Consider the following 17,578-nt stretch of genomic DNA (forward strand, 5'->3'; position numbering starts at 1 on the left):
TTTATGAAGCGCATTTCCAAATACTTTGAAAAATGTGACTTAGAGGAAATTATTCTATCAGTGCAGTATGTTGACCATATCTTTTTTCAGTCTGATCCATTGTTATTTATGTAAAGGATCTGATCGGTTTGCCTATCTTTTAAAATGTATTTCTAGGTAAATTAAGATGAATTTATAGAGACTTGCAGTTACTGAAAAGAGAAATTTCTGTTTAATCAAATTAGTTCTGACAAATCTGATCATAGATTAGGTCCTAGAATAATTACTAGGAGTAGAACTACTTTATTGTAACCCAAGAATAATACAGTGTATCTTAATAACTGTGGATAGGTATAACTTGCCTTGATATGAGAAATTCTGTACTTTCTCTAAGCATGCAAGTAGAAATCAGAGGGAATATGTTACATTTTAGTATCTTTTAAAATTTGTATGCATTTCTTTTATAGGCAAGAATCAATGCCCGGCTTCAGCAGTATCGTGCCAAAGCAGAACTAGCTCGATCTACCAGACCTCAGGCCTGGGTTCCAAGGGAAAAATTGCCCAGACCACTCACTAGCAGTGCTTCAGCCATTCGTAAGCTGATGCGGAAAGCAGAGCTAATGGGGATCAGTACTGATATCTTTCCAGTGGACAATTCAGATACTAGTTCTAGTGTGGACGGAAGGAGAAAGCATAAGCAACCTGCTCTCACTGCTGATTTTGTGAATTATTACTTTGGTCAGTATAGACACTGATATATGCACATTGTCAATGAGAACAATTTGCTATTAGAAATATTTGTTATACTGTCAATTTTTAGAAATTCATTAGCCATGCTACATATATTAAATAAAAAGCATATTTATTTTCCTAATAAGTTGTAGGTTGTTGTAAAATGCTGAGTCCCTGTGTTTGTGAATAGGGTTAAAGTATTGTAAACAATGTAAAATTATCCATGTGATCATCTTTATGGCTAGCTTCTTCCGTTGTGTGTGTTTTGTATATCAGTTTTTATTTTCTACTAAAGTAAAATTGGATATTTAATTTAAATAGAGAGAAATATGCGCATGATTCAAATTCAGGAAAATATGGCTGAACAAAAGAATATAAAGGATAAATTAGAGAATGAACAGGAAAAACTTCATGTGGAATATAATAAGGTAAGTTGGCTACAAAACAACATAATATCATAGACCTGTTGATGATGTCATTTGTGATTTTAGAGAATTTCTATTTATGTCTTATTTTGAAATTATTATGAAGTGTTTAGGCCCTTCTCCACACTTCCTACTCTTACTGGCTTCATTATCATCCATAACACTAAGTACTTCCTATGTGCTATGTACAATTCGGGCACGTTACATACATTAACTGATATAATTTTCACCTCAGTTTTATGTGAGCTGTAATTATGGCTCCCATTTTTAGAGAAGAAAACTGAATCCTAGGGAGGTGAAGTTATTTGCCTAGACTCATGTAGCTAATCAAGTCATAGAGTTGGGATTTGAGGCCAAACAGTCTCCGTCCCTTGTTCCTAACTAGTGTACTATAGAACTTCTTTTTCTAAGTTTGTAGAGTTTTTAGAAACTCCCTTTAAATCACTAGTTTTATCTTGAATTGTTTTGTAATGTTACTTTTGATTTAAGAAAAATACCTCCCAGGGCGCCTGGGTGGCTCAGTGGATTAAGCCTCTACCTTTGGGTCAGGTCATGATCCCAGGATCCTGGGATCGAGTCCCACATCAGGCTCTCTGCTCGGCAGGGAGCCTGCTTCTTCCTCTCTCTCTTTCAGCCTGCCTCTCTGCCTACTTGTGATCTCTGCCTGTCAAATAAATAAATAAAATCTAAAAAAAAAAAAAAAAGAAAAAAGAAAAATACCTCCCAATTTAAATTTCCATTCTACATCTTCATTGTAATGATGAGGGAGATCAAAAGAAATATCCTATAAAAGAAAGTTGTAGCTAAAATATTAGGTAATAAGTAACACAAGCATATAAAGCTGATGTTGACTTATTGTTAGATAACATTTTAAGCAATAAAAAATTAGTAAGAGATACGTTTCCAATATCAGCCACACTGTAGTGAAAGAAAAGAGTACTGGGATTATATTCAGAAGACCTGGGGATTCTTGCTAGTTCTTTATCTTGGTCAAGTCACAGAAACCCTATGATCCTTAGTTTTCTCATTGAAAAAATGGTGAAAATGCATCTTCATAGACTCAAGGATTAATTAGAAGAATGTGTTTGAAATTATTTAGTAAACTATAATGGTTTGATAAATATAGGTATTATTATCGGTAAAAATGCTAACATGATGGCTGCATAGTATTCCATTGTGTATATATACCACATCTTCTTGATAAGTGACTCTTAATCTCACAAAACAAACTGAGGGTTGCTGGGGGGAGGGGGTTTGGGAGAAGGGGGTGGGATTATGGACATTGGGGAGGGTTTGTGCTTTGGTGAGTGCTGTGATGTGTGTAAACCTGGTGATTCACAGACCTGTACCCCTGGGGATAAAAATATGTTTATAAAAAATAAAAAATTATAAAAAAAAATGCTAACATGAAACAAAATGCTTACATCTTATTGGTACTGCTTATTCAATAATTGGATAGCCTGCTCTTCAGGGTATTGTGACTTAAATATGTTTAAAAATACAGACTAGCAATACAGATACTCTTGGACATTTGTTGATAAATTATTTAAATTTCCCCATGTTTTGTATTGTATTGTATTATATTGTATTCGTTTACTGATTTGGATTATTTACATTGTAGCTATGTGAATCTTTAGAAGAACTGCAGAATCTGAATGGAAAACTTCGAAGCGAAGGGCAAGGAATATGGGCCTTACTAGGCAGAATCACAGGGCAGGTTAGTTTCTTTCCAATTGCTGTCTCCCATTCTTACTCTGTTATTTTCAAAGATCAGATTTCTGATACAACTTTCCTAACTAAAAAATTCTGTTTGATTGGGGGCAACTAATCCTCTGTGGTAAGATAATGCCTGAAATACATCTAGAGCATTGAAAGCTTCCTACTGAGAACCTGTACCCTAATTTGGTTGTTTTAACAGCTATCTTGTTTACGAAATTTTTTCATTGGCTCTAACTAATTGACCTGTCGTTTGAGATGAAGCTAAGATTAAAAGCATAAGTTACTCCTATCAAATTCTTATCTCTGATTTAACAGTTAGACTCCTTGCCACATTTTTTTTTCTATCCTGTTCTTCTATTATATTTAGTTCCTTCTTTTTAAGTGTAAAATTTAAAAGGCAAACTAGAGAAATTCGTTTTTATATTGATGTAGTTTTGAGCTGCCTAAGAGATGGGTTTTTACCTGCAGTAAGTATCACTGGGATAATGACAAAAATTATTTTATCCTTGAGCATTTTTAGCCTGTTAAAATTCTTGGTGTTGAAAAGAAGAATCATTGCCAAATAGTAGTTTCTTTGAATGTTTTTTTTTTTAGTACTGTGTGTATAACACATAAATTAAAAATTCATTCAAGTAATTTCAATTCTATTTTAAAAGAGATGTTTTAGATTCATTGTGGTCCTTTTTCAATGAAAGTAATCTTATTTGTGAAGGAGGCTTATCAACGAAGAGATATTTTTCATTGTACTTGTTTCAGAGGTTTAAGAAGGGTCAAATTTATCATACAGTTCATGTAGACTTAATATTTTAGAAGATAATAAATACTGATATGTATTGTGCTATGATAGCTATAAAGATGCTTCTTTTGTGAACAGGATGTATGTGGCTTATATTAAAATGAATAACATAATTTAAGAGGTGAGAATGAGTAGTCACCTTTGGTGAATTGAAATTTCTATTGATAGGTTGTTGATGGATTTTTGAGAGATTCTGGTGTTTGATATTTAGAGAAGTTAATGTTGAGTACAAGACTATTATTAGTTTATTTACCAAGCTAGCATTATCTTTTGGTTTGATTTGCAAGACTGTCTCTTAAGAATCTCTTACTTAGTGTAAAAAATTATCTACCATAAAAGGATATTTTCATTTATTAAATGACTCTTAACAGAAGTTCACACATTTCCTTGTGTAAATGTAAAATACACAGAAGTAGAATTCATTTGTACCATTTGCATGACACTTTTTTACAGTTGGTTGAACAAATGCCGGCCCAACCGGGCCACTGAGAAATGACTTTGATAGATGGTTGCTGTCTCAGAAGCCAGCATACTACAGATTAGTAGAAGACCAAAAAGAATCTCATTCACTTTGTGGAGAGTTTGGTCCAATAAGATAATTTTTCTAATTAACCTATGGAGCACCAATGTAGCTGAGATGCTGAGGAAAATAAACGGCTTCAATATTCTTCTTGTCAAGTATATTGTGTGAGGTTTTTTTTTTTTTAAGCTCTTAAATGATTGTCCTTGTCTTTCACTTTTCAAAGCTGAAGTAGAAGTTTAATTCTCATAGTATTTTAGTGTTTCAGCGAAAATTCAAAGTATGTAATTATAGGTTTCTTTTTCTTTTTTTTTAAAGATTTTATTTATTTATTTGACAGTGAGAGACACAGTGAGAGAGGGAGAAGTAGGCTTCCTGCAGAGCAGGGAGCCCGATGTGGGGCTGGATCCCAGGACCCTGGGACCATGACCTGAGCCAAAGGCAGATGCTTAATGACTGAGCCATGCAGGTGCCCCTAATTATAGGTTTCTAATGGAAGTAACCAAAGAAACTCATTTTAATTTTTTTTTGCTGGTGTAATAGCTGGTAAAACATTTCTCCCTCACAATTCTAGCATATTTAGTTGACTTGAGTGGCAAATAGAGGAGAATGTTGCTTTATATTTTTTGTTTAAAACAAAATAAACTGCATTTGTTCAAATCAATAGAAGTTGAACATACCGGCAATTTTGCGAGCACCCAAGGAGAGAAAGCCAAGTAAAAAAGAAGGAGGCGCACAAAAGACATCTATCCTTCCTGCAGTACTTTATAGGCAAGTAATAACATGACAAGTTAATATTGTGTTTTTTTTTAAACTCGTGCTTTTAATAACAAGGTGCTTCAGATATTTCTGAATGAATTATGTCCATACTAGAATTTATGTTAAATGCATTTGAAGTCCATTTTGTGAATATTTTCATCAAAGATGCTTTTTAGGTTGAATGACAGAAGAGATTTTTGCTCTCTTTTAATGATAAGTAACTTATATCCTTTAAATAGGTGGAGATGTATCTCCAAAAGTTCCGTGGAAGTGAATAGTCAGTCCTCTTTGGAGAATTGGAAAGTGACTTTAAATAATGTAGATAATAATTTTCTTAAATAATTAAAAGGATATATAAATATACATTTATATTTTATTTTACTTAAATGAGTTCTAGAGCTTTGCATGTGTTTTTAAGTGGTGATAGTTATCATATACAGTCTCAATTCCTGCCTTTGTACAGTGGTGGATGATGAAGAAAACTTCTGGATTTGAATCTGTCTATATTTTTTTCTGTGCTCAGTTGTAATAATTTTATTTACATAAGTGTGTTTTTTTTTTTTACTTGTCTCAGTAGTTTATAGTGTTCACCATTTATAGTAATTTTACATAGCCTGGACTTCCTTCCGTATATGAATAGGTTGGGATCTTACTTTTTTAATGTAACTGAGCATATTAACTGGGGAAAGTTAGAAGATGCTAGTGTATTTATGTGTGCATGTATGTATATATACATACAAATGTATATATTCACATATATACCTATATATACTCCTATATATACTTATATAAGTACATAAATATTCTCCCCACAACTTCTTCCCTTCTGAGAATAGCAGGAGTAATAACATCAATCTCCATAATTATTTTTCATTCTTGGTTGGAGGCTTCCTCCGTAGGTAATAGCAGTTGACTTCCTTGAAATGTGGGAAAAGCCGACTAGTGTTTTAGTGTACAGTATGCAGACTAGCACATTCTCAGCCCAGCTTTTCTAAAAAAAAGTTGGTTCATTTGGAACCATCAAACATAACACAGTGCTTCTGACTTATCACTGCATTCATTTTTGTTCCAGAATGTATTTTACATGATTTTCCTTTTTGACTCTGAGCAACATTGAGATAAAATATTAGTTGTTGTTGTTACATTTATATGATTTTTTTTTCTAGGATAATTTAAAAATTCAAATATCATTGTTTCTGTATGTTGATGGATGGCTCTTATAGATTCTCAACTTTTCAACTTCACTCTTTATGTTCCCAGTATAAAAAAGACCTAGATTTTCAGGTCAAGGGCTTGTGCTCTAGAAGTGGTTATGTTGCTGTTTTGCACAAGAGAAGTTGAATTCCTTGAAAACAAAAATCGAAGTAACAGTTAACACCAATAGTAAAACGCCCCATTCTTTGCAATAAATATCAATTGGTATATTTTTAAGACTCAGAGTCAGATTTTGGAAAGAGTCTTACTTATAAATTTAGCTTATTTTTATGTTTAAGACTCTTTGAAAAGTTTGTAATTAATGATAGGAAATAAACTGAAGTTTGTTTGTAAGTTAACTTCTTTGGTAGTTTTAGAGAAGTAAAAAATTGGGAAGTTTTTTGTTTAATAGCTACCTTTCTAGAGAAAAACTAAGCTAATATTAAATGAGTTTAAGTGATAATTAAAATTGAGATGGTGATGATGTTGAGAATACTATCTTATATATGCCTTTCTCTGAAAGGTTTGACTCTAGAGGAATATTTATATTAGATCCAGCTATTTTTCTATAGTCTCAAACATATTTTGAAGTAATAAGTAGTGACATTATAAAAAAGTATGTTATGAGAAGACATTTGATTTTAACAGAAGAAATTTTAAGTTAATCAAGGTGAAATTTTGAAATTAAAAAAATATGCTATGAATAGCTGTTCACTAAGATTACTACTATTCTAATCCTTTATTTGCTGCCTTTATTCAAAGTTGTGGAATTTGTAAGAAGAACCACGATCAGCATCTTCTTTTATTGTGTGATACCTGTAAACTTCATTACCACCTTGGATGTCTGGACCCTCCTCTTACGAGGATGCCAAGAAAGACTAAGAACAGTTACTGGTAAGTAAAATGAAAGAGATTTTAATGTTAGAAATGGTTTTCTCTGTGTTTCAACAGTGTAAGATGATGTTACATCGTATTACTTCACAATAAAGTTTTCAGCAAATTTTTTAACTGATTTTTTTATAAATGTGTTTCCAACTTTAAGTATAATTGACAATTAAAAACTATATATATTTAAGATATACAACTTAATGATTTGATATACGTATGCATTGTGAAGTAATCACCATAATGAAACTAACTGACATATCCATCACTTCACTTAGTTTCCATTGTCTTTTTTTGTGGTAAGAACACTTTGGTCATAAATATTTATTATAATATATAAATAAATCTGTATCTGTTTGTTTGACAAATGAATATTGAGTTAATTGAAGCTATCATGGTATCTTAGCAATGGTTAAAGCATGAATTCTTTCTCCTGTATTAGTTGTATTTTACTTTATTATACGAATTTCTGAAATGCTTTATTTTTATTTTGAAATTGAATGAATTTATCAGGAATTTGCCTCCTTACTCATCCTTTTATTGTGGTTTAATATTTTTAAATAGTTTCACTCAAGGCTTTACTTTTAGTATTTTTCATTTGTGCTAGTTATATTTATGTTCAACCAATCTAGAAACATTTGACATATGTTTTTAATTTTTTTCATTAACTTAGGTATATTACATTACTGCAGATATTTGATAAAAGCTTATGTATGATGAATTTTATCCTTTCCTTAATTTTAGTCCAAGGGAGAGACAAATCAGTTTTAATATGATGATTCTGTATAGGAAGAATGTAGAACACGGAAAGTTTTGGAATAAATCTCAGTATTCTTCTTAGGCAAATTGCCTTTCTACATTTACTTTTATTTTTATTTTCTATTTATTGGAGAGAGAGACAGAGATAGTGACAAAGATAGTAAGAGAGAGGATGACCAGGGAGGGGAGGAAGAAGCAGGCTTCCTGCCAATCCCTGGACCCTGGGATCAGGACCTGAGCTGAAGGCAGATGCTTAACCAACTGAGCCACCCAAGTGCCGATCTTTTTACTTTAAGAAAAGAGTAGACCCCAGGTTCTTAAATGCTAATCTATATGAAAAGTTGTGTGTTTGTCAAACACAGTAAGCATGTTTTTTAACCTTATTGTTTTATGTTGTAAAGCATCTCTGTTTATTTTACTGGGAAGCTTACATTCTTTCACCATTTTCACAGGAATGCTTTTTCATAGTGTTCTTTTTTTTTTTTTTAAGATTTTATTTATTTATTTGTCAGAGAGAGAGTGCACAAGCAGGGGGAGTGGCAAGCAAAAAGAAAAGCATGCTCCCCACTAAGCAAGGAGCTGGATGCAGGACTTGGTCCCAGGACCCTGGGATCATGATCTGAGCTGAAGGCAGATGCTTAACTGACTGAGCCACTCAGGCATCCCTCATAGTGTTCTTTATCAGTTTGTCTTGAGAGAGTCCTACTAGTCCTCCCTTTTCAAGTATAATGGAGGGCATAAATATATATATGTTATATCTGTGCTTTTGAAACCAGAATTTATTAAAAAATGCTGTGGCTTATTAGAATGCCAGCAGTGTTAATAACTGTCCTAAGTGGGTGGTGTTTTTTTGCCTTTTTAAAAAAGATTTATTTATCTATTTGAGAGAGAGAGCGAGCGAGCAAGCACGCTTGTGCACATGGCAGGGGAAAAGGGTAGAAGGAGAGGGAGAGAAAGTCTTTAAGCAGACTCCACTGAGCATGGAGCCTGATGCGGGGCTTGATCCCATGACCCTGAGATCACAACCTGAGCCAAAACCAAGAGTCAGACTCCCAAAAAACTGTGCCAACCAGATGCCCTATAAGTGGATGTTTATAAATTGAAAGCCTGTTTGATAGTCTCCAGGGCTAGTGTGCTAGTCATGATCTTTGACCTGGAGATGTGCAGTTATGAACTTTTCTAATACTGCTCTGCCTGCAGAGCTCTGGTTTCCAGTAAGTTTCTGGAAGAACTTCACATAAACTGCCTTGCCTGGAATGTTTTAGGGAAAGGTCTCCCCCAAAGACCTAAAGCTACTTAGGGTCCTATGCATTGGTTACAGTGTTTTAAAATAGAAGAAGCTAATACCATGGCAAAGTGAAGTCTTCTATATCTTCTAGTTTTTTTGTTGTTGTTGTTTTATTTTAAAGATTTTACTTATTATTTGACAGAGTGAGATCACAAGTAGGTAGAGAGGCAGGCAGAGAGAGAGAGAGAGGGAAGCAGTCTCCCTGCTGAGCAGAGAGCCCAATATGGGACTCGATCCCAGGACCCTGAGATCATGACCTGAGCCGAAGGCAGCGGCTTAACCCACTGAGCCACCCAGGTGCCCCCTCTTCTAGTTTTTAATAATCAAATTTCTTTTGTCCTCTGAAGTCAACTTAGTTTTGCTTAACACTTAATTGAGTGTTTTAGTTTTAGAGTAAGTTTCATGGAATTATATTTTTCTTTAGTGTATCTCAGTTGTGAGAGGTACTTTTTGCTTTTTAACATTTTCAGTTTAATTTTGAAGTTATATTAAAGATAATAAGTATTAAAGCAATTTCACTTCCCAAGTATTTTTTTATTACCTTTACTCTTTGCCTAAGTCTATTATATATGTATGGTAGAAAAACTGTCTAATGGTATGCTACTATACATTTTTTACCCATTCTGCATTCTCTGATGCCATATTGGTATTTTGAAATTGACCATGCTTAGTAGTATGCATGATACAGAAATTAGCAAATGCTATAAATAAAGACTTTTTCCCATAGAGAATTAGGCATTAGAAATTTACTAGCACACTACTGCCTAACCTCTGCCTAGGTTCATTTAGTTCTTAGTCTTTTTCTTAGGAAAAAAGGTCCTAGAAAGGTCCTTTTGTCTTACGGAAAGGGTTCCTATACCCTTATCTCATGACTGGGCTCATTATTGGCTTAGATTTATACAGATCCTACTGGTACACATTTTTGAACGTCACTAATTACTCCTTTTTTTGTCTTTATGCTATGTGTATTTGGTAACACCCTTTCTACTATATACCCCTTATGTTCACTGCTAGCCAAAATTACTATGCAATCTTCCCTTCTCAAATAGCGTATTCTGCTTGGCAGACTGTTCTAAGCACCTCCTGTACTACTTTTGGGAGTTACTTGTTTGAGATCTGGATGCTTTCTGTTTGGTCCATACCACAATAGTTCAGTTCACTGCTTATCTTGGACTAATTTAAGACATGTGACAGGAAAGAATAAAGATACAGAGGTAATTATTGATGAAAAGTAGGAAAGTTGAATAAGCTCACATTAGACAGGCTCTGACTTTTCAGTGAAATAGAAGCAGTCTGTGGAAAGGGAAAGCAATTAATTGGGATGATGATGGTGGCTTAAGAAGATAGGAGATAGTTTCCGATAGTTTTGTTGGAAAAAAAATCACAGATGACTTGCTGAGGTTATATACTAAAGAATGTTTGTGAATTGGTTTAATAAGTGTGATTAATTGATCTTTCTCCAATAATGCTTAGCTGTCCAGGATCAGGAGAGGGAAAAACCCAGTGACTTTTTATGTTGGGTTAGGAGTGGGCAAATCAGATGAGAATGCTAGTTGGGTGAGGAATTTGGCAAGGGATAAAGAGGCTAATGAAGGTATGATCTAGGCTCCATTTTGTTTTTACTTACTCCCATTGTTTGAAATTTATTTTGTCTTACTCTTAGTTTATATTATTTTGGTTTGTTCCTTTTTAAATATATATTGTTGCACACTGCCTTATATTCTTCCCAGATAAGCCTGATAGCTCTATAAATGAAGTAGTAAGGGTTTGATTTATTAGAGTAGCTCAAATAATAAATATTTCTTTTTTTTTTTAAGATTTTATTTATTTGACAGACAGAGATCATAAGTAGGCAAAAGCAGGTGGGGGAGGGGAGGGAAACTGGCCTCCCTGCTGAGCAGAGAGCCCAATGCAGGGCTCAAATGCAGGATCCTGAGATCATGACCTGAGCCAAAGGCAGAGGCTTAACCCACTGAGTGCCCCATAGATACTTCTTTTAGAGTAATCTTATGTTTCTATCACCGTCTGATCAGAAGTTTTCTTGCCTTTTCTAATTAAAGAATATTCTGGAAAAAAAAAAAACAAACCAAAAAACCAAACCCTGAATATTCTGGAGAGTATTATTTGACAGATAATTGAGTAATATTTATTATATCCTTTTATTCTTTGGGTATACCTTTGTTTATTCTTTTAAGAGAAAAGAAAATCTATAGCACAGACCCTTCAGTTAATAATTTATAGGTTTCTCCCCCATTTTTCTTAATAATTTATCCTTCCCTTCTTCCATTAACTCTTTCTTTTTATCAAGAGATAATTGACATATAACCTTGCTTTAATTTTAGGTGTACAGCATAATGATTTGATGTATATATTGTGAAATGATTACCACAGTAAGCTTAGTTAACATCCATTGTAATACACAGTTAAATGTTTGTTGTTTTTTTTTCCCCCTAATGATAAGGACTCTTAAGATGTATTCTCTTAGGGGCACCCGGGTGGCTCAGTTGGTTAAACAGTTAAGTGGCTGGCCAACTCTTGATTTCAGTTCAGATCATGATCTCCGGGTTCTAGGATGGAGCCTCGTGTAGGACTCCACACTTGGTGTAGAGTCTGCTTTCTTGTGCCTCTCCCTTACCTCTCCTAACACAACTCATGTGCATGTGCTTGTGTGCGCTCTCTCAGTTAAAGAAATAAAATCTTAAAAAAAACAATATTTCTCCAAATATACAATATAGTATTAATAACTATAGTCACCATGTTGTATATTACATCCCCAGGACTTATTTATTGATTTATTTATTTAGAGAGAGAGTATGGTGAGAGGCACGGGGGAGAGAGAGAGAATCTTAAGCAGGCTCCATCTTGAGGCTCCATCTCATGACCCTGAGATTGTAACCCAAACTAAAATTGAAAGTCAGATGCTTAACAGACTGAGGCACCCAGGCACCAGCCCCCTTTTAAGAATTATTTATTTATTTATTTTATTTGTATATATTTTTGTTTTAACTGGAAGTTTTTACCTTTTGACCACCCTTACCCCTTTGCATCTCCTCCCCAACTCCACCTCCCTGACCCCAGCCTCTGGCAACCACCAGTCGGTACTCTTTATTTATGAATTTGTGGGTTTAAAAAAAAAAATAGTCCACATAAGGGGCGCCTGGGTGGCTCAGTGGATTAAACCTCTACCTTCAGCTCAGGTCATGAACTTAGGGTCCTGGGATTGAGTCCCACATCAGGCTCTCTGCTTAGTGGGGAGCCTGTTTCCCCCTCTCTCTCTGCCTGCTGCTTTGCCTACTTGTGATCTCTCTCTATTTAATAAATAAATAAAATCTTAAAAAAATAGTCCACATATAATCGAGATCATACAATATTTGCTTTTGACTTACTTAGCATAATTCCCTCAAGGTCCATCTATGCTGTTGCAAATAGCTAGGGTTTCCTTCTTTTTCATGGCTGAATAATATCCTATTATATATTTCTACCACATTTTCTTTACCCATTCATTCATCAGTGGACACAGGGTATTTCCATGTTTTTCCTCTTATAAATAATGGTGCATGAACATAAGAGTGTAGGTATCTTTTCAAGATAGAGATTTTGTTTCCTTTGGATATACATGCAGAAGTGGAATTGCTGGATCATACAGTAGTTGCATTTTTAGTTATTTTGTTTTCAAAGATTGATTTATTTTAGAGCAAGAGAGCAGACTGGTGGGGCGAGGGGCAGAGGAATAGAGAGAATCCCAAGCAGACTCTTTGCTGAGTGTGGAGCCTGACTCAGAGCTAATCCCATGACCCAGAGATCATGACCCAAGCCAAAATCAAGAGTCAGATGCCCAGCCAGCTGAGCCACCCAGGAGTGCCTTATTTTTAATTTTATGAAGAACCTCCATGCTTGTTTTCATAGTGGCTATACCAGTTTACATTCCTGCCAACAGTATATGAGCATTCCCTTTTTTCCGTATCTTCTCCAGCACTTGTTATTTCTTATCTTTTTGATGACAGCCATTCTAACAGATTTGAAGTGATATCTCATTGTGGTTTTGATTTATATTGCACTAATGAAGTTTTATGTAGGCACCCGTGAAGATTTTCCTTTAAAAATGGGGAAAACATGGAAAAATCTTAGAGATAAGGGAAAAAACAGACTATGCTATGCAATCTTTGAAGACTGAAAGAAGTAATTTGTAAAGGAAAAAAAAGCAAAACATGAATTATATATAATATTTGAGAAAGTGTCACAATTTATTACAGTTAAGAATTCATAAAATCTGTTTTTTCTCTAACATACACAGTAAATTTTTTATAAACTGAATTCATGTACTTGTCTTAGGATTATTATACAATGAAATCATTTTTCTTTAGTAATTGAAAAATTCTAAACCCCCTTCTGAACAAAAAAACAAGTTGTAATATATGGTTCAGGAGTTGGAGATTGTATAGCAAATGAGAAAAATCTCTTGATATTTCATTTCAGTCAGAAGGTTGCCCTTTTGCATAAATCATGACATGAATTTTTATTACTTGTACTTTAAAAATTCCTTTTTAATTATTTGAATATTTTGATTACTTAAGAGTATTTTTAATATTTTGCATGGGAATTATAAAACATAGGATTCTCTTCCCTTAGTAGAATATATTAAGTAAAAATACACAGGATTAAATGTATAAAATAGCAGCTTAGTGGGCTATTAGAAGAAGCCAGGTATGTGTTTTGACATTATCAAGGATAATTATGACTTTTACCCCCAAATATTATCCCATTAATCCCATTGAATTGGACAGGCCATAGCTATATCCTAGATTATTATTCTTAGGATCTTGTGTACTGATTAATGTAGTAGAGATGCTTTTTCATATCTTAAATGATACATAAAAGATAGAGACGATATTATTTAATAAGATTGTTGAAAAAGTTTCAAGTAGTGTCTCCATCTGTGTAGAATTTGTACTGTAACTATCACTTGGCAGTTGTTTTGAAACAAACAGATAAATTTCTGTATTGGTTGTTAAATTTTATTTTGACTTTCTGTGTTGTTCAGTGTTTTGTCGTGGAGTTTAGGGAGTAACAGTTCTGTCAGAGGGCTCTAAAGCAAGTTTCCTTGTGACCTGAGTGTCTTACTTTTGGTGAGGATAATAATGAGCATAAGAAGTTAGAGAATGTCCTGACAAGGATTATTGTTACAAAATGAGAAACTAAAGAAAAAAAATTCAATTAAAAGAAAACAATATACTGATTCATCCTAAAAAGGTACTTGTTTCTATATCCCAGCAATTCATGTATGTTAAAAATGAATTGGAACTAAGAAACTTTGATTACATTTCACTTCAGCTGGTAGAAATGATCACTTAAGGAAATAGTCCTTTTCTGTGACATAATTAAATCTCTTTCTATGGCCATTTCTGTTTTGATGTTTGTTGTATTTGTTATTATTTACTAATAGTATCTAACATTTGTGGGGTTTTCACAGTTTAGGATTGCCAATAGATTGTTTGAAAATATATTCATTATTTAAATTACGAATATTGTTAGGTGTTTATTGCTCATACTAATCTTTAATCTTTTCATATGGGACAAACAGGAGCAAATAGATAACTTACACTTTATTTGTATTTTAATTTTTTTAAAAAGATATATTTATTTGAGAGAGCGAGAAGAGAGGGTATGAGTGGGAAGGGGCAGAGGTAGAAAATCTTTTAGCAGACTCCCCACTGAGAGCAGGGCCCAACATGGGCTTGATCTCATTACCCATGAGATCACAACCTGAGCCAAAACCAACTGAGCTACCCAGGAGCTCTGTATGTTAATATCCGTGGCATTCTGTGAATCCAAGGAATGAAGTGGTTGGATGTTCTACCAATAGATATATAAAACTTTTTGAGTAACACATGATAAATTACCTACTTTTTTTTTTTTCTTATTGGTCATTTTTTTAGTGTTAAAATTTTTCCTCAATAATTTTGGTTAAATGAATGAGAATTTTTAGATATTAAGATAAAAGCCTTAAATATTAGGGGCATGTGGGTGGCTCAGTGGGTTAAAGCCTCTGCCTTCAGTTCAGGTCATGATCCCAGGGTCCTGGGATTGAGCCTGCATCGGGCTCTCTGCTCTACAGTGAGCCTGCTTCCCACCCCCCTGCCTGCCTCTCTTCCTACTTGTGATCTCTGTCAAACAAATAAATAAAATCTTTAAAAAAAACAGCAACAGTGTTGAATATTAGTTTGCATTTTAACAATTAATGTATATGTCTTATTAACACAAATGTCATATTGCATTTAACTCTGTTACTGGAATTTGAATTTAAAGTTATTACTCTTAAGAAATAGATATTAGTTTGATAATGTTTACTGTATTAGTGAGCAAGATATGTGAATTTTGATGCAGTATGACCTCAAATAGTAAGAAATCTTTGAAAATACTCGGTGAGGGAATTCTAAGATTCATTCAAGGGTACTGATGTAAACTAAGATTACTTAAGAAACTAAGGTACTGATAAGTAAACTAAATATGAAACATTATTTTCTGTATTATAACTATTTTTATAGAGATAACACTGTAAGTTAGACTTCTTTAAATTTAAAGAAAATACATGAAAAAACTTACTTCTAACAGTTTCTAATGAATTTTTAAGTGGGCCTTTATAATTGGCAATATTAAGATTATCAGTAATCATTTTGTAGACTTTTGTTGTCCAAGTGTTAGCCACTAGCCACATGTGACTCCTTGGATTTAAATTGATTAAAATTAAAATTTAAAAATCAGTTTCTTAGTCACACATTACAAGTGTTCAATAGCTATATATGGCTAGTGGCTATTGTACTAAATAGTGCAGTTATAGATAATTCTAACAGAGTTCTACTGGGCTGTACTGATTAGACTGAAATTTCAGTGTTTAATTATCTTTTAATGTTACTCTTGTTTGTTCAAACATTTTACTGTGGCAAAATACACATAATATAAAATTTACCATCTTAATCATTTTTAAGTGGTATAGTCCAGTGGTATTAAGTACATTAGTAATTATTATATTGTCATATTAAATACTATAATAATCTATCTCTATGACATTTTTCAGCTTGTAAAAATTGAAACTCTATACATATTGAATAATAACTCCCCATTCCTCCCTTCCCTCCAGCTCCTGGAAATCACTACTCCACTTTCTCTCCCTATGATTTTAACTACTCTTAAGTACCTCATGTAAGTGGAATCATATAGTATTGGTCTTTTAAGTGATTGGTCTATTTTGCTTAGACTAATGTCTTCAGGTTCATCCATGTCATAGCATATTGGGAATATTCTTTTTTAAAGCTGAATAATAGTCCACATTTGTACCACATTTTACTTATCCATTTATAGGTCAGTAGTTACTGGGGTTGCTCCCACAGTTAGCTGTTGTGAACAGTGCTGCTATGAATATAGGTGTAGAGATACCTCTTTAAGAATGGATTATATGGTAATTGTATTTTTAATTTTTTAAGGAACCACCATACTGCCTTTTTTTTTTTTTTTAAGATTTTATTTATTTATTTGACAGACAGAGATCACAAGTAGGCAGAGAGGCAGGCTGAAAGAGAAAGAGGAAGAAGCAGGCTCCCTGCCGAGCAGAGAGCCCGATGTGGGACTCCATCCCAGGATCCTGGGATCATGACCTGAGCCGAAGGCAGAGGCTTAACCCACTGAGCCACCCAGGCGCCCACCATACTGCTTTTTAAAGCAGCTGTGCAGGATTCCAGTTTTTCTACATCCTTGCAAACAGTTACTATTTTCTGTTTTTTGTTTTGAAAATAGCCATCCTGTTGGATGTGAAGTGCTATCTCATTGTGGTTTTGATTTTCATTTCCTTAATGCTTAGTAATGTTTAGCATCTTTTCTTGTGCTTATTAGCCATTTGTATATCTTATTTTTTAATTTATTTATATTTTTGAGAGAGTGCCTATGGGGAGGGAGGTTTGGGGGGTGGTGACGGAGAGAGAATCTTAAGCAGACTCAATGGACAGTGCAGAGCCCTGAGCTGAAATGAAGAGTCAGTCCCTTAACTGACACAGCCACCGAGGTACCCCTCTATATCTTATTTAAATCCTTTTTCTACATGCATGTGGACTTAAGAAACGATTATAATAGTATAAGCTGTTATGGTATTAATTTTTTTTAATGTATTAGTCTCTTACCTCATGTAAAAAAAACAAGAGTAGAGTTACAACCCATTGTGATAATAATATTAGCTTTTAGAATTGATCGTGTATTAACCTTTATTGAGATTTTTATTTCTCCATAAGGGACTCTGAGTTACTGTCTTGTGTCCTTCCCCCCTCCCCTCCACTGAGCATTTCTTGTAGGACAAGTCTGGTGGTATCAAACACCCCCTGCTATTGTTTGTCTAGCATTGTCTTAAGTTCTCCCACACTTTTGAAGGACATTTTTGATGAACATAGTATTCTTAGTTGATAGGTTTTTTTGGTTGCTATTTGTTTTTCTGGTCATTTTAACGCTTTTAATATATTGATAACACTGCCTTCTGG

The 17,578-nt window shown here is 33.9% G+C and overlaps 1 protein-coding gene across 10 annotated transcripts in view; it reads left to right on the forward strand.

Moving 5' to 3' along the window:
• PHF14 (PHD finger protein 14) overlaps positions 1–17,578 on the forward strand; it is a 209,710-nt gene that overhangs the window by 58,159 nt on the left and 133,973 nt on the right. For 9 of the 10 annotated variants that reach the window (XR_006601336.1, XM_045062740.1, XM_045062736.1 and 6 more), the window contains exons 9-13: positions 447–717; positions 1,033–1,139; positions 2,758–2,853; positions 4,839–4,942; positions 6,887–7,018. Coding sequence is in view for 9 of the 10 variants with exons in the window: in XM_045062740.1 (XP_044918675.1) it covers positions 447–717; positions 1,033–1,139; positions 2,758–2,853; positions 4,839–4,942; positions 6,887–7,018 (710 nt within the window). In the remaining variant the exon portion in view is untranslated. Of the gene's footprint in view, positions 1–446; positions 718–1,032; positions 1,140–2,757; positions 2,854–4,838; positions 4,943–6,886; positions 7,019–16,194; positions 16,257–17,578 lie in introns of all 10 variants that reach the window. The other variant, XM_045062741.1, reaches the window with a different exon arrangement.

Source organism: Mustela putorius, unplaced genomic scaffold (assembly GCF_011764305.1).
Source record: "Mustela putorius furo isolate JIRA1106 unplaced genomic scaffold, ASM1176430v1.1 tig00003845_pilon_pilon_pilon, whole genome shotgun sequence".
In the NCBI taxonomy this organism is placed as follows: Eukaryota; Metazoa; Chordata; class Mammalia; order Carnivora; family Mustelidae; genus Mustela; species Mustela putorius.